Source organism: Ursus arctos, unplaced genomic scaffold, assembly GCF_023065955.2.
Source record: "Ursus arctos isolate Adak ecotype North America unplaced genomic scaffold, UrsArc2.0 scaffold_36, whole genome shotgun sequence".
NCBI lineage: Eukaryota > Metazoa > Chordata > Mammalia > Carnivora > Ursidae > Ursus > Ursus arctos.
The window spans coordinates 11281673-11302798 of record NW_026623050.1 but is presented as its reverse complement, the minus strand read 5'-3'; the positions used below and the strand labels follow the sequence as shown (position 1 = coordinate 11302798).

At 55.7% G+C, this 21126-nt stretch overlaps 2 protein-coding genes across 5 annotated transcripts in view; one reads left to right on the top strand and one right to left on the bottom strand.

Annotated features, from left to right (window-relative positions):
• The window catches only part of SHF (Src homology 2 domain containing F), a 28522-nt gene extending 18554 nt beyond the window's left edge, over positions 1–9968 (top strand). For 2 of the 4 annotated variants that reach the window (XM_048218884.2, XM_048218890.2), the window contains one exon: positions 19–796. In XM_048218884.2, coding sequence (XP_048074841.1) covers positions 19–205 — 187 coding nt within the window. In that variant the 3' untranslated portion in view covers positions 206–796. Of the gene's footprint in view, positions 1–18; positions 797–9496 lie in introns of those variants that run through there. The other 2 variants (XM_048218908.2, XM_048218916.2) reach the window with 2 other exon arrangements.
• The window catches only part of DUOX1 (dual oxidase 1), a 32764-nt gene continuing 13798 nt past the window's right edge, over positions 2161–21126 (bottom strand). Inside the window, exons 17-34 of the mRNA XM_048218920.2 lie at positions 20442–20641; positions 19631–19816; positions 17321–17546; positions 16958–17051; positions 16539–16714; positions 14533–14602; positions 13990–14115; positions 13264–13442; positions 12861–13091; positions 12204–12303; positions 11862–11911; positions 10342–10469; positions 6095–6248; positions 5436–5668; positions 5030–5188; positions 3799–3954; positions 3426–3554; positions 2161–2936 (exon numbers count right to left, since the gene is read on the bottom strand). Coding sequence (XP_048074877.1) covers positions 2814–2936; positions 3426–3554; positions 3799–3954; positions 5030–5188; positions 5436–5668; positions 6095–6248; positions 10342–10469; positions 11862–11911; positions 12204–12303; positions 12861–13091; positions 13264–13442; positions 13990–14115; positions 14533–14602; positions 16539–16714; positions 16958–17051; positions 17321–17546; positions 19631–19816; positions 20442–20641 — 2720 coding nt within the window. The 3' untranslated portion in view covers positions 2161–2813. The remainder of the gene's footprint in view (positions 2937–3425; positions 3555–3798; positions 3955–5029; positions 5189–5435; positions 5669–6094; positions 6249–10341; positions 10470–11861; positions 11912–12203; positions 12304–12860; positions 13092–13263; positions 13443–13989; positions 14116–14532; positions 14603–16538; positions 16715–16957; positions 17052–17320; positions 17547–19630; positions 19817–20441; positions 20642–21126) is intronic.

Genomic DNA, 21126 nt, shown 5'->3' with positions numbered 1-21126 from the left:
CTCCTCTCCTCTTCCCAGGAGCAGTCAGGGCTTCATGCACATGAAGCTGTCCCGGACCAAGGAACACAAGTACGTGCTGGGCCAGAACAGCCCACCCTTCAGCAGCGTCCCTGAAATTGTGCACCACTACGCCAGCCGCAAGCTGCCCATTAAGGGGGCCGAGCACATGTCCCTGCTCTATCCTGTGGCCATTCGGACTCTGTAGATGTGAGGCCTGGGCACTGTGACAAAGCTGGACCCAGGCCTGTGCCCATCCCCTGGCTGAGGGCGGTGGCCCTTCCCAGGGACATGTTCTGTCAAGTCTTTCTTCCCCTCTCCCAGAGATCAAGTGGGACCTGGAGATTCCTTAATTTATTCTAAACGGGAAGGCCTACTGGGGCCTTGGAGTAAAAGATTGTCTGGAGCGGAGGACAGGGGAATCCCTGGGGAGAGAGGATAGCCCCTGGAGGAAGGGGGCTTCAGAGCCGCTGGTCTCCGGAGGAGTTTAAGATCCGCAGCTCCCTGCCTTTTCCGCCCCTAGGGCACAGGTGGCGACCCCCTTCCCCACCGCCTCCTTCCCCCTGGGTCAATGCGGGGCGGGGCAGGACGTGGGCCTGCGGGGCGCCCTGGCCATCTCTCCGCCTCCACCCCTAAACCACCGGCGGGCTCCGTTCAGAGTCTGGTGCGGGGATTGGGGAAGGCAGACCCCCCCCCCCCCCCAGGACGGAGATGGCCTCAGGGGTGGGGAGACGAGGAGAAGGGCTCGGGCTGCCCCGGCTCCCGGCCAGATGCAATAAATAAACCCAGTCCTGCCAGGCACAGCCGCGTCCGCGCCTCCAGCGCCGCCCCCCGGGCTGTCGGGGGAGGGAGCGGCGAAGCGAGCGCAGATTCTGTTTATAAATCAGCTCTGGAGCCGACACAAGCCGGCTGTGAAAAGCACTTTCGAAGCATCAAGTTCCTTCCCTTGACGAGATGTCAAAACATCCCCCGCCGCTCCCGCCCGGGCTGGGGGCACCCGGAGCCGACCGGCCGCCCGGCGCCCCCTCCCCGCCGCGCCGACGAGGGCCGCTCCCCAAGAGCGCGTCCAATTTCCTGCCAACAGCCATTCGTCTGGGAGGAGGGGAGCCGCGGAGAGACAAAGAGGCAGCGCGCCAAGAGAGGGGGAGCGGGCGGCCCTGCCACGCGGAAGCCGCGCACACGCAGAGGCGGGAAAGCTGGCGCGGCCGACCGCGTTTTCTTTCCAGAGGAAGCGGGGCCTGCCGCGCCTCCCCCATCCCCCGACCGTGAGTCCGGCCCCTGGAGACTTGCAGCCTGCAGGTCTGGGCCCGGATCTCCCCTGGGGCCGGGGCTTCAGACTCGCGGCCGAGCCTGGCGGGGTGGTCCGCGCGTGCCCCCTGCTGGTCGTGCCCCTAACCGCGGGTCGCGGGCGCCCGGCCACACCCGACCCCGGCCCTGGAGACGCCCCAGCCGCCCCCACGGCTGGACCGGCCGAGGCCTGTGGGCCCGGTCCCCGGGCATACCCCCTGCGCCGCCGGTCCGAACTGCTGTCGACCCACTCCAGGCCCGCCCTCCTGCCCCCACGGGGCTCCCCGCGGGGCTGAACAAACATCCGCTGCTCTGGGAGCGCAGTCCGAGGTCCTCTTCACAGAACCTGAGTAGTGTCAATCATGGGATTTCGGATTTTCTAATCCCCCGGCTATTTTATCGAAATCGAGGATATGTGACCTGACAAATGTAAGAATTCGGTGAGGACAATCGAAAGGCTCAGTTGAAATTGGGCCCTGCTTTAGAAATTCCCTCAGAGGGTTGCCCTAGACCTTGGAGGGTATTGAGTCACTTTCCAGATGAGAAAACAGGCTCAGAGTGTTCAGGTGATGTGCTCATCCATCTCCTTGCTTTCATATCTTTACCTGGAACACCCATGGAGGCACGGGTGGTCCACTGGTGTTGCTCAGAGGTCCTGGAGCCAGCCAGGCAAACTCTGGCTCCTGCTCTGTCCTGCCACGCACACCTGGGAAAGGGGTCTCCAGCTAAAGCACTCGGCCTTGGGCTGGTTCCTTTATTCGGTAGATGCTGGCAAGTTCAGAGCACTGTCTGCACCAGCCTGGGTGAGCTGGCTGGTTAGTAGCTTCCTTTGCCAGTGCCTACCCCCATTCTGGGGCAGAATAAAGAAAACCAAAGGGCAGAAAAGTGGTTTATTTGTAAAGGAGACTACTGCAGTAGGAAGAAGAGACAAGGCCTGAGAAGCACGACATAGATATTGGGCCAGATTCTGACTACAGCACATGTTTAAAAACTGGGGAGAAATCAGTTGTGCTGTTAGGCTGGGATGCTGAGGGGGTTCCTGTAGATTTCTCTCTGTGGGCCCAGCCTCTACCCCACCCCAAGGCATTTGCCAGCCCTTTTGAGAGTGGGGAGCCTAGAGGAGGGGGAGGTTTGGGGGAGGAGTTCCAAGATGCCAGCATCTGTGCTCCCACTCCGTCCTTAGGCCCACAGCCCCCTAGTACACATACACACTGCTTGTCAGCTCCAGTCTTTTGAGGCTTTTTCGCAGTTTGGAAGAAGAGGTGTCACTTTGCCCTACAGTAATAATAGCTCTCCTATCTCCCAACCTCCGTTTCCTAGACGGTGCCTCCCGCTTCTCCAGGCTGAGACATTCTGCACTTGGGGGTCTCTGAACCCATATGGGGTGACTGACCATGGCCACCTGGACCAGGGTTGAGAGGTAGGAATCGGGAGGAGGCAGAGAGAGTCAGAAATAGGAAATATAGAGCGAGGTGTGGGCCCAAACCTCTGTTCAGCTGGGCAATGGGAAGAGCTCCTGAGCAGAAGGCCTAGAAGTTCTCATAATGGTGGGAGAAGTGAGTCCGGTCCTGCTTGTTGATGAGTTGACAGGCCTTTTCCACATTCTTGGTCATGCCAGGGGGGCCACAGCTAAACACCCCAATCTTTCGGACCTGTTAGGGGAAGGAAACGTGAAGCCTAGCTCAGTGTTCATGTAAAGACAGGCAAGAGTCTTTGGTGGGGGCTCCTTCCATGTTTCTGATAAAGGTTTGCTTCACACCATGTGTTGTGAGGGCTGGCTCGGTGTGTTTGCATCTAGCTCAGTTTTGGTAGACTTGCTTTGTGTGGGTTCAACCTCCACCCTCTCCAAGGCATTTGGGGTAAATGATCAGTGTTTCTGACAGGGGCTGGGTTAATCAGCGTTCAAGTTAAAAGCTAGCTTACTGTTTCATTGAGGGCTAGCCCAGTGTTCATGGTAAAGATCAGTGTCTAGGGTGAGGGCTGGCTCAGTATTCATGGTAAGTTTTTCCATTCCATTCTCCCCACTTGGGTGATGAGTTCTTATCAGCCGTCAGTTCCTTCCCTCCTGGAGCTGGGCTGGGAGGTTTGCTTAGACCTCAGGTGATAAAGGCCAGGAGAACCTTGATATGGGGTGGACTGACCTGCGGGTGGACCTCCTGCAGGGACTTGAAGAAGGGCTCAAAGGGGGGGCGGCCAAAGTGGGTGATGGAGCGCAGGCCCGTGAACAGACTTCGGTTCAGCACCTTCTGGAAGTGCCGCTCACAGATGTACTGGGGGCACAGAGGCAGGTCAGGCCAAGGACAGTCAGGGTCAGTGCCTAGCCCAAGCCAGCCTGCAGCCCAGGAGACAGAGAATGGGGTGGGGAGGGAGCTGGAGGCTGAAAATCGGGACTACCATCTCTGTGCCTCCTGCCGTCTGAACTTGGCTGTCCACCCACCTGCCCTTGCCATCTGAGCCTCACCCAGCCAACCCATCGACCCACCTAGTTGCCCCGCCTGGCCGTCCCTGACCTACCAGCATGGTGGTCCTGAGGTCAAACTTCTCAGCCAGCTGGGTGATGTAGATGTGCACGGACACCAGGTCCTGACGGTCATTCTCCTCCACCTCCCGGATGATGTCAGCCAGCCACTCAAACTGCCGCTGGGTTCTCGTCACCCAGATGAAGTAGATCTGGGGACACAGCGGGGGAGTTTAGGACCTGGCTAAGCTCAGGCTCCCTATATCCCAGGGATCCCCACAGCAATAGAACTCTTCTGGTCTCCGTCAGCTTGTGCCTCTCCTCAGACACTCTGGGGAATGGAGTGTTGCGGGGTGCCCCAGGCTCTGGGGCGGGAGATGGAGTTACCCCAGGCATGGAGAGATAGAAGGGAGTGATAACCTGGGGTGATGAAAAAGGACACTTGTCAAGTGAGCTGAAGGTCTGATGGGGTGGGAAGCAGCTTTTTCACATGGAGCCCACTGTTCCACTCCCTGCAATGGGCCCTCCACAGGCTGCTGGGCTCCCAACCAAACCTAGCCCAGAGGGATAGGGTTCCACTAAGGGGCATGTCACAGAACAGCCTCAGGGAAGACCCAGCTGGCTACCTGGAGCAGATGGGAATGGGCTCAAAGAGAGACCCGGAGGATAGAAGCTGCCATAGAGGGACCGACCTCCCACTTCCGAAGAGGCTGAAGTGGGGCTGTGTGGGTTAAGCAGCAGAGGCAGAGCTGGCATGGACAGAGGAGCAGGGGAGCTGCTTGTCACCCTCTGAATGCTGACAGTACGTGGGCTTGGCCTCTGCCTGCTGCGTTCCTGTGCCCCTGACTCACCTGCCAGGCCCAGAGAGACAAGCAGGGGCCTGCTACCAGGTCCAGGCTGGGGTGAAGGGACCCAGGATAGAGGGGGCCTGAGGGCCTGGGCTGTGTTCCTGGAACCAACCCAGCCCACCAGCCCTGCCTCGCCACCTCCCCTCTTCTTCCTCTTGAAAGCAGAGCCGGTTTCACTGCCCCACCCCAAGTGTTCCCTTCCTTCTCCCAACCTGACAAGGCTCCCTTCAGGGGCTGGCCTCCTCTATAAGACAGAGTGGGTTTCTTTACCCCTCTCCAACTCTGTTCTTTAGGGTCTGAGGATATCAGACACCTCTGGGGTCAGGCCAACTGGGCCTTGCCGGGATCAGGCCAAGAATAGAGGCAGGAGAGACAGGCAGAGATGGACACAGTGATAGGGAGCAGGGGCCAGGGGTCAGCAGGAGGAGAGGGCACTCACCTTCTTACAGAACACTTGGCAGCTGACTGACGACTTGAAGACCAGGTCTTTGAGGATGGAGGCAAAGGGGGTGACTCCAATGCCCCCTCCCACCAGCACTGAGACCTCAAACTTATGCCATTCCTGGTGGCCCTCTCCAAATGGTCCATCAAGGTACAGCTGCAAGAGAAGGAGTGGGTTTGAGTTAAGCTGCACCACCACAATAGTTCTGAAGCTAAAAAATGGGAGGCAGGGAAAGGCAGGTATGTTTATGGAGTGAGGAGAGAGGGGGTACCGTGGCATTACCTGGAAAGGCCAGTCTCTGGATTGGGAGGGGAGGAACACAGTGGGTAGCCTGGGGCTGCAGGGCCAAGGCCTGCTAAGGGGATGTGGGGGCAGGTAGCTCATCTGGTCTGTGTCTGGTCACCTTTGGGTATCTGGCACAACCACCTCCCGTTGGAGGTGAGTAGATCTCCCTGAGCCGAGTGGTCCACGGCCCTGCCACCCGGATGTGCAGGCTAAGCGTGTCCTCGTGGGGTGCAGAAGTCAGTGTGAAGGGGTGGTACTCAGTGGTCCCCAGATCCAAGCAGGCAATCCGCACCCACTGTCCCGACTTGTACTCAAAGCCTTGGGGCCGCTGGAACTGCAGGTGGGTCACTCCTGAGGAAAGGAAGTGGGCAGGAGGCTGCTATCCAGGACCCAGCAACCCTGTGGCCTCCAGAAAGCCCCCCCCCCCCCCCCGCAGCCTCAGCTCTCCTTCTGGAATATGCCAAGGCCTCTCCCCATCAGAAGGCATTACTCCCCTCCGGCCATGTCCACCCTGCGGAGGGGCAACGCAGCACTGGTGCTGGTGGTCAGCAGGGAAAGGAGCAACCTGGCCCAGGCTCCTCCTCCCTCTGTTGTGAGAGAGGCTTGGGTCCCCTGGCCAAGAGCCTTGCTTGCCAGCTCCCTCATCACTGCCGCCTCAAGGCCCCTGCCAACTCCACTGGGCCAGACCAGCGGGTTGCAAGGTCCAGGCTCTGCCCCTGCCCTGTGGGCTTTCTCAGAACTACCCAGCTGGTCCCTGACAGCCTGTAGGCCTGGTACCTGAAGGCAGCAGCTCGGCCTTCACCACGCTGATCTCCACCTTCTTCCGGCTCAGGCTCACCAGCTTGTCCCCCACATAGATTAGTGCCGGGACCAGGAAGAAGATGTGGAAACGGGGCAGCTGGATCAGGCCAAAGCTGCCGTGGATGATAAGCTGGATAGAGTGAAGAATTCAGCTCAGACCAAGTCATACCCACAACAGTGTCTGTGGCCAACTTGGGCCTTAGCCCCTTGCATCCTCCACGGGCACCCTCCATCCCCACCTCTCCACGTACCATGCTTCCTCCAGGTTCCCAAATCTAACCACTCCCAACCCAACCCCATCCTGCAGATTGTCCATGATGAGTGAGACTATTTGCGCCTTCCTGGCACCATCCTGAACCAGCCACCTTGACTCTTGCCTGGTCTTCTGCAGTAGCCTCCCTGCTCGTCTTCTAAGGGGTTGCCCCACTGTGACCCATTCTCTTCAAGGCAGCCACTGTGACTTTCTAAGTTTCATTTTATCACGCCACTGCAGCATAACCAGCCTTAGTGGACTTCCCATTATACCACAAGGCCTCGAGATGCTCTGGCCTCTGCCTGCCAGCGTTTCCCCCTCCCTGTTCTTCAAACATGGCAAGTCCTTTCTGCTTCAGGCCCTGGGCATCCACTGTTCCCTCTCCCAGGAATGCCCCCTCCCTGCTTCTTGCCCTGGCTACCTCTGTCTCATTTTTTATTATTATTTTTTAAATTTTTAAAAAGATTTTATTTATTTATTTCACAGAGACAGCCAGCGAGTGAGGGAACACAAGCAGGGGGAGTGGGAGAGGAAGAAGCAGGCTCCTAGCAGAGGAGCCTGATGTGGGGCTCGATCCCAGAACGCTGGGATCACGCCCTGAGCCGAAGGCAGATGCTTAACGACTGCGCCACCCAGGCGCCCCTCTGTCTCATTTTTTAAAAATTTATTTGAAAGAGACCAAGAGCATGAGCATGAGCAATGGGGAGGAACAGAGGGAGAGGGAGGAGCAGACTCCCCGCTGAGCGGAGAGCCTGATGGGGGGCTCGATCCCAGGACCCAGGGATCAGGGATCATGACCTGAGCCGAAGGCAGAGGCTTAGCCAACTGAGCCGAAGGCAGAGGCTTAGCCAACTGAGCCACACAGGCGCCCCCCTCTATCTCATTTTTCAGGGCTCAGCAGAAACACCACCTCCTCAGGCCTTCCCTGGGTCCTCTGTCATATCTCCCAGTTAATTCCCATCAGCATTTGTCATCATCCACACTCATGTTGTTTCTTCATTCATTGACATGTTCCCCACTGGAGTGTGTATGTGTCCTTTTTTTTTTTTTTTTTTTTTTTTTGCCACCATACTCTCAGCTCTTAGCAGTTGCTGCCTGGCACATAGCAGGCACTTAATAACTGTTGAGTTAGTAAAAGGAGTTCCTCCAATTTACCCTCTCTCTTTGGAGACTAAGAACACATAACCAGGCCCCCTTTTCCATTAAATAACTGATGTAATTGTTTTCCATGGAATTGTATTTCCATGAAATAACTGAATAATTGTTTAGCTCTGGTCCTTACCCCAACAAGCTGGTCTAACATGGTCAGACATGATTTGCCCCCATGCTTCCCATTTGCTTGTTCCTAAGTCTGGTCAGTCTGGCTCCTGCCTCCACCTCTTCTCAGGACCTGCTCACTGGGGGCTCACCCATCCCATGAAGGTCTCCTTTCATTTGCTCCCAGGGCTGGCTGTCTGTGGCACTAGCAACCGCCTGCTCCTTGCCATGTCTGCTGCTTCTCTTGGGCCACTCGCTTTCCATCTCCTCCACTGGCTCTCTGTTCCTTCTCCCAGCCCTGATCCTGCATGTTGCCCAAACCTGATTTTCTCACTCTCTGCGCTCCTCAGTCTATGCTGTCCCGTGTGGCATGGCCCCTCGGCAGCCCCCGCAGCCGCACAGGTCCTGCCACCACCTAATACCCTGGGGCCATCCACAGCCAGGCCTTTGTGCCCTGAATACACTATCATCATTTCCACCTCTGCACCAGTGCTCGTGCCCTTTCTTCTACCTGGAATGCTCCTCAGATTCCACTCTGCCCTGTCTAATCTTAGCCTACCTCTCCTTAAGTCTTGGCTCCAGTCCCATCTTCCTCCCAAATCTTCCCTAACCAGTTTGGCCCAAATGAAACCCCCTTCAGTGAGCTGCTATCAATCACTGTTTGGAACACTCAGCTCAGCAATTAATCCTATATTGTCTGCTCATTCTGATCATGGCAAGTGCACAGCACTTATCTCTACCCCAAATCCTAAGTACTCCAGGGCAGAGCTTTGAGTCTCCCCCTCCTCCCCCAAACTAGTACGTAGCACCGAACAACTGTGTTCTAGACCCTTCGACAGATAACTATTAAACTGAACTCTGGCTCCTCAGTCTGCTCTGCCTTTCCCCAGCTTCGTGTTCCTTTGCTCACAGGACTAACTTAAACCTCTCTGGGCTCTTCTCTGAACTGGCTCCGGTTTCCCCAAGTTCCTCTTTCATTATGGAGCCCACACCCACCCCCAAGGCTTTCTGAGCATCTAACCAGGCTGAGAACAATGTCTGGGTGACCTCATACTGCTCTGTTTATACATCCCATTTGGTGTTGGCTCTACTTTTAAACCACAAAACTGCTGCAGATTCACGGTTGGCTGAGGAGCTGGGGGGGCTGCCGCCAGCTCAGCTTCTGCTGTGCTAGCCCTGCCCGCTTCTGCCTGGATCAGGAGCCCGGACAGCCTTCTGCAGGGCTGACTCCACACTGGGGTCCTTTACTTGTAGCTTCTCTTTCTGCCCCAAGTCAAGTGGACACATCAAGGGTAAATGGGAAGGAGGCAGGTGTTTTGGCCCTGATATCCCCCAGGTGAGACTGTCCCTAGCGGCCAGGGTTGGGTTGCCCAGCAGAGGGTCCTACACCTTTCTGAGCTGCTGACTTCCCTGCTGGCAGGAAGGGAGGCTCTGAACCCCAGTGATCCCCCAAAACCAGGGATAAGTCAGAAAGGGGTCTTGGTCTCAGGGAGCCAGTGTGGCCACTCTTCTGGGTCTCCCATTGAGTTCAGCTGCTTTTTCACCAGGAACAAGAACATCATCTCCACCCCTAACAGAAACAGTAACCGGGGAGCTAGGGCTCCACCCTAGCAAGGGTGGGTAGGGAGGGATAAATTAGCCTCAGCTTCCAAAGAAGGCAGAGATTTCTCTGGAAACAAACATCAGTTCTAGGAAACGACCTAAGCCAAGTGCTGGGTAATCATCTTCAGAACCGTGAAGTGCTGAGCCTCAGGCAACATGGAAACAGATTGTCTGATCATTGAGGACAGAACTGCACCTGGAGGAGGCAGGGCATCCCACAGGTGCCAGCTTGACCCAGGTCATGATGGACTCTCCCTCTGTTTCAGGACTGTGTGCAGTTCTGCCTGGAGCCAGGTGACAGATGGCAACCATCTGGGCTCTGCGCTTCTGAATGCTGATGGGCAAGTATCATTGGTGGGGATGCTGGGGACTTGGGACTTAGTTTAGCTTCTCAGCAGGACCCTCGGGTGCTCTTTAGGGAACTGCCTGTATCCATGAGGAAGGCAGGCCAAGCACAGATCAGAGTCCCTCTGGAACTAACTAGCTGACGCACCTGATGGCAAACCCAGGGAAGGTAAAGGGAACAGGAGGACGAGGGAAGGGAGGGAATGTGAAGGAAGGGAGGCAGGAGCTTAAGGAGAAAGAAAGGGAACAAGTAGACTCTTAAAAATCCATCTCATCAACAGTCCAAGTGAAGATGTTTTGAGCAAGCTCGTTAACTCTACAAGTGGCACTTTGCTGAGTGGGGTGCAGACACCCCAGGAAACAGGATCAGAACAAAAGTGGCAGAACAGAATTAAGATATACTTCTCTCTAAAAAAAAAAAAAAAAAAAAAAGCGTGATGCTCCCTTGAATGTGGGTGGTCAACCCTGGAGCTCACACCAGCCACCAGAACTGGAGAATGACCGGCTGGGCAGAAATGATGTGGGGGGTGTCTGCAAGGAATGCGACCAGCCTGATAGGGCTGCTACCGCCAGACCCATGCCAGGGCACCCATCTTCCAAGCGCTGCAGCCCGAGGTCCATCTGCTTGACAGGCCTACACTATACTCTCCAGCTGTGATGTGAGAAGTGGAGGGGATTCCTGAAATGACTAAGGGGATGGAGAACGGATGTCTCAGCCCTCATGGCCTCCCTGGGATCATCCTGCCAAGACCCCGACAGCCCTCACCAGCACGTAGAGCAGGACGTAGAGGTGGTGGGTCAGCCAGAAGCCCCGGAAGCTGCGGCGCCGGAAGTGGTGGGAGGCGAAGACATACATGATGGCCAGGACCACGAGCAGCAGCACCCCTGTGAGGCCTGCAAAATGAACACGGGGTGAAGGGCGGAGGAGCGGGGCTGTGCTGGGGCTGCCGTGGGTCAGGGTCCCATTCCACTTCATTGCTCTGGGTAGGGGCCATGGAAGCCCAGGCTTCTCCTCTGTTCTTCTCTCCCCACACCACTGATCACAAGTGCCTTTTATTTCAACAGACTCTGCTCATCCCTCCAACACCTTGTCCCGATTGTTATTTTTCAAGCACCGGTGTCATTCATTTTTTGTCTCACTTCCCTTTTGACTGTCAGGCCCACAAGAACAGGGACCAGGCTGCTGGTTCAGCACGGAATCCTAGCGCCTTCTGTAGGGCTTGCCGCCTGTGGGCCTCGTCTACACCTGTGCTGACTGACTGAATGTGCGGGGCATCTACTCTGGGCCCTCTGGGTCAGACTTTGGACATTGCCCCCATGGAGTCAAGACTTGGTCTACGTCCCCCTAGCCCCCGACTTGGCTCCCACAGCATGAGCAGTGGCACCATTAGTGAGGAAGTGCGACCACCCGAGCCCCCTGGGTTCAGCCCAGGGTTGGCAGGAGGACCCTCCTTTCACAGGAGATCCCAGGCCTGGGGTACACAAGAGAGCAATACTAGATTCAGGACAGGAGTGTGGGGCCAGAGAATGGCCCCTCAAATGATCAAGGAGGAGTGAGGCAGAAATTAAGAAGATTAGAGCCCTGCAGTCTGGAAAAGCAGAGGTTAAGAAGGGATCTAACCAAAGCCTGTAAAGGCCTGAACAGAGAGGAGGGCCTAAACACAGCCTTATCCACTAAATCCCAGTGTGCAAGAATTAGCAAGCACTCTGAAGTTCAAAGCAGGTTGTTTTAGGATTTAAAAAAAAAAATGCCGTTTTTCATGGAGGGGAGTGTAGAAAATGTATTATGCCAAGGAGGAAACAGACTGAAGATATAAATAGGTTCAAGAAGCTTTTGAATAGATTCACAGCTAATAGTTCTAAAATGGGTGATTATGGGGAGTAAGGAATACGTCCCTCAACAGCCCTTGTCAAGACAGACTACAAAGGGTGGGGGTCTCTGCCTAGTTTGATGAGCCTGGTCCCTCCACCATGCAGCTGGGACACAGCATTCCTCAAAGCCACTGTCATGGTAGGTGTGTAGGTTGGGGCAGGGGGAGAGGGGGTCCATTCTCATTCCACAGAAGAAGGATGTTCAGAGTTGGGGCAGGAGCCCAGCCTAGCTCCCAAGAGAAGGACTAGAGAGCAGAGGCTCCTACTTCCCAGCAGAGTTGTCAGGACCAGAGGGCAGAGCCTGGCCCACCGTGAGACCTGAGTGAGTGTTACTGGGCTGCCTCATGGCAGATAGAACCCGGAGCTCAGAGCTCAGAACCAGACCCAGAAATTTAGAGCAGGGAGGGCTCTCACCTGGCACAGTCTGGAAGAACCACCAGTAATACTTCTGGGGAAACTCAGACCTGTGGAGAAGGGAAAGCAAGGAAGGATGCTGAGAGGAGATGCCTGGGACTTCCAGAAAGAATCCTCCAGAAGAAACACCCCAACCCAGGCACCAGTCTCCCTTTCTGCCCACTTGGGGTCAGGGCTCCGGCTGGTCATTGTCTGTCCCATTGCCTGGAAGGTGACACTCTCCTCTGAGCCAAGAGAATTTGCTTCTTTCCATCCATAAAGGATCCCCCCACATTGACTCACACACACACACACACACACGCACACACACGCACACATGCACACAGTCGCCCACTCACTCACCCGTCGTCATGGAAGAGTCCAGGGAAGAGGCAGGAAAGGACGCTGAGCGGGCTGATGGAGAACAGGTACACATTTACCACATGGCCCGCACTGTGCAAGACTAAGGAAGACCAGACAGGGTGGGAGTGAGCCAGGGGGCAGCCTGGGGGGGTGGCGCTCAACCCATTCAGCCCAAGGTGGAGGACTCCAGCCACCCAGCCTTGGGGGCCCGAAGAAGGACCCTTGGGGTCTGCACTTCTGGTCTCCAGCCATCCTCCTGTCCCTCCCCACCCCTGCTGTGCCCCATGTATACCATCCACAAGCACAGCCACAGGAGTCTGAAATTATACCATTAGAAGTTCATTCTTTGGGTTTCTCTCACAGAGTATGTTTTCCAACATAAAAACTGGGAGAGATCACACATGATGTGCCCACGTTCTGAGCTGTTGCTAACTTGTCAGCTGGAGGCTGGAGAGGTGGCCCTGAAAGCATGGGAAGAGGCACCAGGCAGGGGCCGGGGTGGGGGGGGACTCCTGGGCTTACTTCACACCACTGCTGGCCAGCTCCATCCTTCTGAGAAGGACATCTAGGACTTACACTCAAGCACAAAAGAGAGGAGGGGCAGGCAGCAGGGGGCAGGAGGACCTGAACAGAATCCCTGGGACTCCCGGGCCCTGCCTGTGAGGACGATGGCCGTGGAGGCAATGAGCCGATGGAAATCCACGGCGGCGTCGAAGGGCACGTAGCGGTTGAGGAAGGTCTCTCGCAGGAAGGTGATGAGGTTGCGGCACATGGTGAGCAGGATGTAGGAGAACATGAAGGAGATGCTGGCGGCCGTGCCCCGGGACAGGATGATGCCCACACGGGTGGTGTCCGTGATGCCCATGTGGTGAGCCCCAAAACCGTAGTCTGTTGGGGAGCCCAGGCAGGTAAGAGGGGAGCAGTGTAGAGGAGAGAGCGCCGCTGAGGCGGGTCAAGGGCCAGCCCTGGCCGCCACTCACGCAGGCCCCCTCTGCAGCCTCCGTTCAAGCAGGCCCCATGTACCCACGGAAGCCCCGACCCCAGGGCTGCCCACACTCACAGTAGGCCCGCTCCAGGAAAAGGCCCCCGCTGATGGCGTAAAACACAGCCACGCAGCCGATGTGGCGGCGGTAGTTCTCGATGAAGCGCTTGAACTGCTGCAAGGTCTGGTGGCGCCGGCTGCGCTGAAACTTCTCCCGGTGGGCCTCCGTGAACAGCAGGGGCTGGAATGATGTTACCCTGGGGACAGGAAGTCTCGGCTCTGGCTACGAACCCCCTCTCCCCCCAGTGCAACCCGCCTTCTAGGAGCAGAGAAAGGGCACCAAATTGCTCAAGCCAAGCAGGGTTCAGACCCCAAAAGCCCTACAACACTCCTCTGACAAGGCCGTCAGAGTAGGGACAGCCTTGCAGTGCTCACTGGGTCAGTTCATCCCAGGGAATGTACTCCCTCTAGCCCAGGTCTCACTCACACTCAGACAGCTCTGTCCCCTCCCAGTCTGCAGCTCCCCATTCTCACCCTGCTCTGTTCTCACCCTTTACTGGAAGCACAGAAGTCACCCCCTCCAGGAAGCCTGCCTCGACTTACCAGGCAAAGGTGAGCACTTCCTTGAGCTCTGAAGCTCCTTGCTCTGACCACTGTCACAACATTCATCGGTGGGACATCGTAATTATCAATGTACCAGACCACCTTGTCAGACTGCGATCTGCTTGGGCGTGAACTATTCATCCTGCCTGCAGCCCTGCATGCTAAAGGGATGCATGAACTTAAGGAGAGGAGCAGGCGTACTTCTTGCCAAACCTCCGTCGAATCTCCTGGGGAGGGTCTGTGTCCATGGGGCACTGCAGTCTCTGTGCTGTCCACTCCACGTCAGCGTTGCTGTGGGGACAGCGAGCGCTCACTCTGGGGGAGGGACTAGGACAGGAATGAAAGAGATAGGATTTTGGCCACCTGAGCCACTTGATCCTCGCTGCCCCTGGTCTCTCTTCAGACCGACTCTGCTAAGGAGGGGTCAGAGCTCTCAGCCAGGGGCCAGCAGACTTCCCACAGAGACCTGGAGAGAGAATGAGTTAGATCCTGGGGACACACATACAAGCTATGTCCTTCACAAGGGCATCTGACCCTGGCAGCAGGTGAGTGCTGAAGTCCAGCAGGCTCTCTGCTCTTTCTGGTACAGGGCTGTGTCTGCCTATAGCAAGGAGCCCTTTTTTCTAATTTGCATGAAGACACTACATAGGCTGGTAGGGCCCCTGATCCCAGGCATTCTGGGGAGAGAAAAGGCAACCCCCCCAACCCCAGCCCTCCCTCCAACATTCCCAGATCAGGGCTCACCAGATCTTTTCCTGGCTGATGTAGGAGGCTCGCCGGCACAGGTCCTTGATGACTTCAGGCACCTCTACCCCTGTAACACAGAGCTGATCTTGGGAACAGCTTAGGGCCCAGAGCCCAGGAAGACCTGGCACTCACCCCATGTCCATACTGTAGAGGGTCCTTGGCCAGTACCCTTGCCTTTGGGTGCCCCAGCCCCAGCCTGTTCCCCCAGTGGGAGCTAGACCCAGCCATGAGGGGGCAGGGAGAAGGCCTGAATTTGTTGGCCAGACAGTGTCCCCTGGGTGTCCACCTTCAGCCCCACTCCTGGGACTGGAATCAGGTTTATGGGGTAGAGTTCAGAAACTGTGCAACCTGCCTGCTGAGACCATTCTGCCACAAAAACCCTGCTAAACTCTCCAGCTTAAAGCCTCCTGGGTATTAAATGTAGTTTAGGTGGCGCATTTATGGGATCACCATGAAAGTCTTTCCACCTTCCTGTGTTTAAAAATGTTCATAATAATATGTTGGGGGGGAATACTCTCCCTTGAGTCACCCATTCCTCTCTGTCTGGCCTGAGCATTGCAGGGGAGGGCACGACTGAGCTTCAAAGCCATGTTCTCACAGGAAGCCTCGGAATCTCCCGGTCACTTCCGAGTGCTAAACTAATCTTGACGACTACCCTGGTCTACAGCCCAGAGGGCACAAGTGATTAAGTTGAATTTCATGAAATCAGAATGTTTACAAGAAAGTATAGATATTTATCTGTCAAATTTCAACAAACAGCAAATGTGGCGACATGGTAACCAAAGGCAGGTGAATGGGGAGATCTAGGTGAACGGGGAAGGGGATGCTTCCTGTGCTATTCTTGTACCTTTTCTGTAGGTACATTTAAAATGTTTCATAGTAAAATCTGAAGGAAACAACAAGGCACAACAACAATTAAAAGCAAAACAAAATATGACTCAAAGCTACCCTTCTGCATAATCCTCACTCCCCCAGCCTGGTCCTCCACCCCAGGGGCTGAGTGTTCCTAGGACTCTGGCCTGGGCTCACCTCCAGGCACCTGCCCCTGCTCAGCCCTCGGGCCCAGGTGCCTACTGCCCTGGCTGCCTGGGAAAAGTGAGAGCTGAAGAACCAGGAGTGCCGGGTCTGCACTCCAGTAGTTCTCCTCCAGCCCTGGGCTGTGGAAGCCTTGACCAGAGCCGCAGTTGTGTCCTGCCCAACTCGTCCCTCTCCCACATCTGGGCTGCTCAGCTCCCCCAAGTTCTCGTAATCCTGGGAGGGGCTGGGTTTGGTCTCAACATGCCCCAGCGAGAAACTGTGAAGGTACTGTAACAGCTCAGAGTAGACCACGGAGAGTCCTGCTACCTGCCCCCTCCTCACCCTGGCTCTAGCCTCCACCCACCTGAGACACAGGTGGAACAGGAAGTAGGGGGAAGGACAAGAGAAGTGGGGCTCCATGCACTCAAGCGACATTAACCAAGCACTCAGCCAAGGGATATAAAGGCAAACAAAACCAGAGCCTCCCCCTGCCAGCAGACACCCTAGCTCAGGCAAATATGGCCTGGAGAGGGCTGTAACAAGGAGACACTGTCCCCCCACCCCACCCCCGTCCTGGGCACCTGGCACAGGGATCTTTGACAGAGAGCTGGAAGAAGCAGAATTCTGTCTGCTGTCCCCCACCCCATCCTGACCCTGCCCACCCACCCTGGGAGCAAAGCTGCATTAGGACTTTGTGGGCCCTAGGCACTGTCACCTTCCTAAACCACTTCGGCCCTTAAAAAAAAAAAAAAAGTATATACGTGTATTTATAAAAGATAAATATTTTTTATGATCATGTCAGTATGTAGAAGGATATAACCCAGACTGGATATATTATCACCTATTTATTATTATTATACTCATTCTTCTGACTTTAAAAGAAATTAAAGCATTTCTGTGGGCTCCTAAAAGCAGGTGGGCCCGATGCACTGTGCCTGCTATGTCTAATGGCTACGTCAGTCGGCCCCAAGGCCAGGCCACCCCACCTTTGACGCAGAGCTGTGTGAATCGCAGCTCGCTGTCATGGTCCCGCAGCATGAAGTGGAAGTCCTCCCACGTCAGCTCCTCCTTATCCTGGAAGCCGGACTCCCGGAACATAGACTCCACCACCTCTGTCAGCTGGGCCTTGGACAGGCAGTTGTTGGAGATCTCGATGAAGGACCTGGGGTTGGGGGAGGGAAACCATCAGGCCCTGAAAAGAAGCTTGAGGCCTAGGCAAGAGCGCCTACTGGCCATCCCACCAGGCCTTTGGAGCCCATATGGAAGGGCCCCCTCCTAGTTATAATAGTCTTTGGCTATATGGCCCCTGCTCTTTACCCTCTTGCTCCCACCTTCATGCCCCCACTTTTTTTCCCCCAGCAGGCCCTGTCCTGGCCCACTCTTCCGGCCATCCCACAGGACCAACCTCAGCATCCTGATGAACTCGTCCTTGGAAATGAGACCATTCCCATCAAAGTCATACATGCGGAACATAAGGCGAGACTTCTCCTCAGGAGAGCCTGGGAGGAGGAGGACCCCGTGAGAGCCCCAACCTACCTGCCTAAACCCCAGGCTGACCAGAAGGGGCCTCACATGAGTCTGACCCACTGCTGATCACAACAAGGGGTCACTCTGCTTCCTGATCTCTACCTGGGTGCTCCCAGATGTCTGCCGTGGCTGGAGACCAGCCCTGGCACTTCCCCTTCTCCAACAGGTCAGCTACCCTCCAGCCTCAGTCTCTAGCCCCTTCCATCTTCTCCTACCTGGCAATCACTTCCTTTTCCCCTACCTTTCATGAAGACCACCAGGATGTCCAGAAACTCCCGGAACGACAGGTAGCCATTGCCATCTTTGTCCGCCAGGGAGAACATGGACTCCACAAACATGTCCTGGGGCTTGAGGCCCAGGGACTCGGCAAACTCAGCTCTGCTCAGCTCGCAAGTGAGGGCCTCCCGTACCTTCTGTGATGAGTCCAGGGGCAGGGTCCCTGCGTCTGCCTGGTTGATGTCCAGCACCTGCACCCGGGCAGCAACAGAGGGAGGGAGAGAGAAGGAGACAGGATTTCCTTGATTTGAAGTCCAGCTGAGGCTTGTAGGAGCCACCTTTTCCAGGTGTCTGCCCAGCACCCTGTCTCCTGAGCACCTACCCGTGCCCTACAGGTGGTCCCTGGGGCCTTTTGTTCTACAGAGCCCTGGTCCTCTGTGTTAGCTGATTGGACCAGGGATGCACACTTGACCCAAGCAGATGATCTGGAATTGGGACTAAGAGGTCCCAGGTCTGTCTTGATCTGAGCACAAAAAAACTCAGAAGTCGTGGCCCGCCATGTTCTTCCAAGTGCTCAGAGACACAGACAGAGGGAAGTAAACACACAGAGAAAACGAGGCAGGCTAAGAGAGAGAAGTGACCTTGTTTGCTGGCAACTTTCCCTTTCCTAGCCCCTTCCAGGCCAGGTCACAGTCCTCCCTTTGGAATTCCTGAGACATCACCACAGCCTCAGAGTCAACTGACCTTTTATCAATGCGAGCTTGCTCTTAGACCCAAAGGAGTTTTGACTGAGAAAAAGCCTCAGCTGAACTGAGAAAAAGTGGGGCTTGGGATAGGGGAATTCTCATGGTGGGCTATCTTTAGCCCACCCAGGGGCTGCCCCAGCATCAGAACAGGGGGTGAGGGAAGCAGACAGGCCTCAGGCACAGCACCTATTTTGCCTGCCTGTCAACCGGGGGCCCCCAGTCCAAGCCTGGCTGTGGTTTCATGATGCAAACCTCGTTGCTCCAAACAAGGAGCCTTAGTGGAAAGAGCCTGGGGCTGGAGGCAGAAGATCGGGTTCCTGTCCCAACTCCGCGACCCACTTGCTGTGTGACCTCAGGCAAGTCTCACCAGTTGTCTGTCATTCATTTTTCTTATGTGCCCTACTTATCTCACAGGGCTATTGTGAGAATCAACAAGAGACGTTGTATGGAAAATGTCTTGAAACCTGGAAGCACTGTGCAGACGGAGAGGGCTGGCAGCTACCCCTAAGACATGGTAGCACCCTCTTGCACCCCCAGAACAAGGGTCCCCATAGCCCTGAGTAGAGGTGCCCCAGCCCTGCCTGGGCCCTGGCAATGAGTCTCCCCACCTCGGCGGGGGGGGGTGTCCCTCCATTCTAGTGCATAGTCAAGTTCGACTGGCTTGGGGAGTAGATGACAAAAGCCATGTGCCTGGCACATCATAAATGACCATTAAATGGTCACTTCCCTCATGAATCTTCTCCCCAGTCAGCCAACCCTGTTTCTTCTCCTCAAACATTAATTTTTTTTGCTCTTCTACTAGACACCTCTGTGCAGTCCCTCCTGCTCCTTTCCTCTGAGCCAACAATTTTTCACCTCTTTCTAAGTCTTCGTCAAATCTGACCCGAACCATGACCGTCCACCGGCCTGAAGACTCAGCACCTTTTCTGAACTCCTACATTGCTTAGCTCCTGGCTGTTTTATAGTCATCATTCTGTGCTGGTTACCTTCCTTTCTGTGTCTGTTCCTTCTTCCCAGGGGGGTGACAAACTCCTTGAGTGGGGCCTGGGCTGGAGGGATCTTATCTCTACCAAGCTTCTCCTCTCCACCCTTCTGGACCCAGGCTGCTTTATTTCTGTGCCAGACATGGATGCAAGTCCTTACATTTCTCTTCCTGGCTTGTTTCCCCACATCTTCTCAGTAGTTCTTGGAAGTCTGGAAGGTGGGCTCATGTCCCAAGGAGGCCTCTGGCAGCGGCACTCCACAAAGGAGGGGGCACCAAGGGCTCTCGCTGGCCCCATGCCGACCCTGAGTTTCTGCGGCCTTTTGGCTAGGAGGAGTTAAGTGAGGGCAGAGAGGGTGGACAGCCCTGAGGAGAGAGCTGAGCGACACATACAGATAAGCTCCTGACGCGGCCTCCCTGGAGTGGCTCAGGTAGGTGTCAGAGCATCTCCTTACAGAGAGGCCAGGTGATTGGGCCAAAAATGCAGTAGACCTGATTATTAGTGTCAGGGCTCCTGACTTTCCCTGGAGTCACCCCATGGCTGTGTGCAGGTAAGGGCACCGCCATAGGCAGACATGCAGGGACAGACCTGAGCCTACCTACACACCTGGGAGAAAAGGTGCCTGAAAAAGGTCTCCAAGAGGTGGCTCCTCTGCTCTCGGGTCACGGCTGCCCTCATCAGCTCCTGCTCCCGCAGCTCCCACTCCTGGAACCTCAGCCCGCTCTCCTTCAGGGCGCCCCGAAGGTGTTCCACCAGCACCTGCCGCTCTTCTTCCAGGTTAAATAGCAGCACCTATGGAGTGGCGACAGGGAGGGCAACCATTTGTCGAGGACTCCTGGGGCCAGGAGCTTTGCGTGAGTTTTGTCAGGGGCCACTGGAAAGAATGCCCTTGTAAAAGGGATTTACTGTTATGTCCTGGGCTCGGTAGAGTTCCGGGCTCATTTATAGGCACAGAAACTGCATTCAGAGACATACGTCTGAAGCCATTCTTCCCTCTCTGTTCACATGGGAGAAAAGAGTCAGAAAGGCAGGGAGAACAGATGACAGAGGGGCCCGGAAGCCAGACAGTCAGAGGTGAAAATCAGCCTCTGATTCAGTTCCCCTCCAAACTCTCTAACAATTCACTAGATCCTAAAATCAGGGAGCAGAGAAGAGGGCCTGGCTTCTTCTAAGGACTCCAAGCTAGGGCCCACTGGGGCATCCTTTGAAAGGGGCGGGGAAGACTGCGCAGGAAGAAGGCACTGTGCAGATCATGTCACCCCACAGGCCCAGAGCGGGATGAATGTGTTCACATTTCTCTCTCAAGTACTACAGCCAGGGACTAGAAGCCAGAAACCCTGCCTGATTCAGCACTCCTTTCCCTCCACCTGGCTGCCTCCCTGGCTGTGGACCAGGAACGGGACCCGCTGGGTCATACCAGGTCATACTCCTTGGGGATCTTGAGCAGCAGGGCGCGGCGTCCACGGTTGCCGGACAGGATGAGGTTGACCTGCTGCGGGGGCCGCAGCTGGATGGTGCGGAGCACAGAGAGCCTGCCGTCCACCACGCACATCTGCCCAGGCTGCAGGTGCACGAGCACAGGCCGAGAGGGCTCCTTGTGGCCCTGCCATTCCAATGCTGGAGAGACAGGGCTGGTCAGCTGGGGCCAGGACGCAGGAGGCCGGCTTAGGGCTGGAGTTAGGTCAAGGCCTCCGTAGCTCCTGGCCCCTTCTTGGGTACTGAGGGTCGTCCCTTCCCCAACAGTCCTGCTGTCTTCCCACGTGAAGAATAACTACCATTTCCTGAGTGTTTACTGTGTGCCCAATACTGTACCAAGTACTTTGCGGGAACTAGTTAATTTAATCTTCATAAACCTTCATGAGGTAAGTGCTATTATTACTCCTGTTTCACAGATAAGAAAAAATAGGTTTAGAGGGATTAAAAAATCTGGCTAAGGCCCAAAAGCCCAAGTGGTGGAATTAAGATTCCAATCCTCCTTCAGTGCGATTCTGGACCTTCATTAATTACTTCTCTGTTGCCTTAAATTCCAATGTAAGATGCCACAAAGCATCCGTTGCTGGGGATTCTAGAGAGTTATAGTAAGCCTATGAAATGTAGTCAGG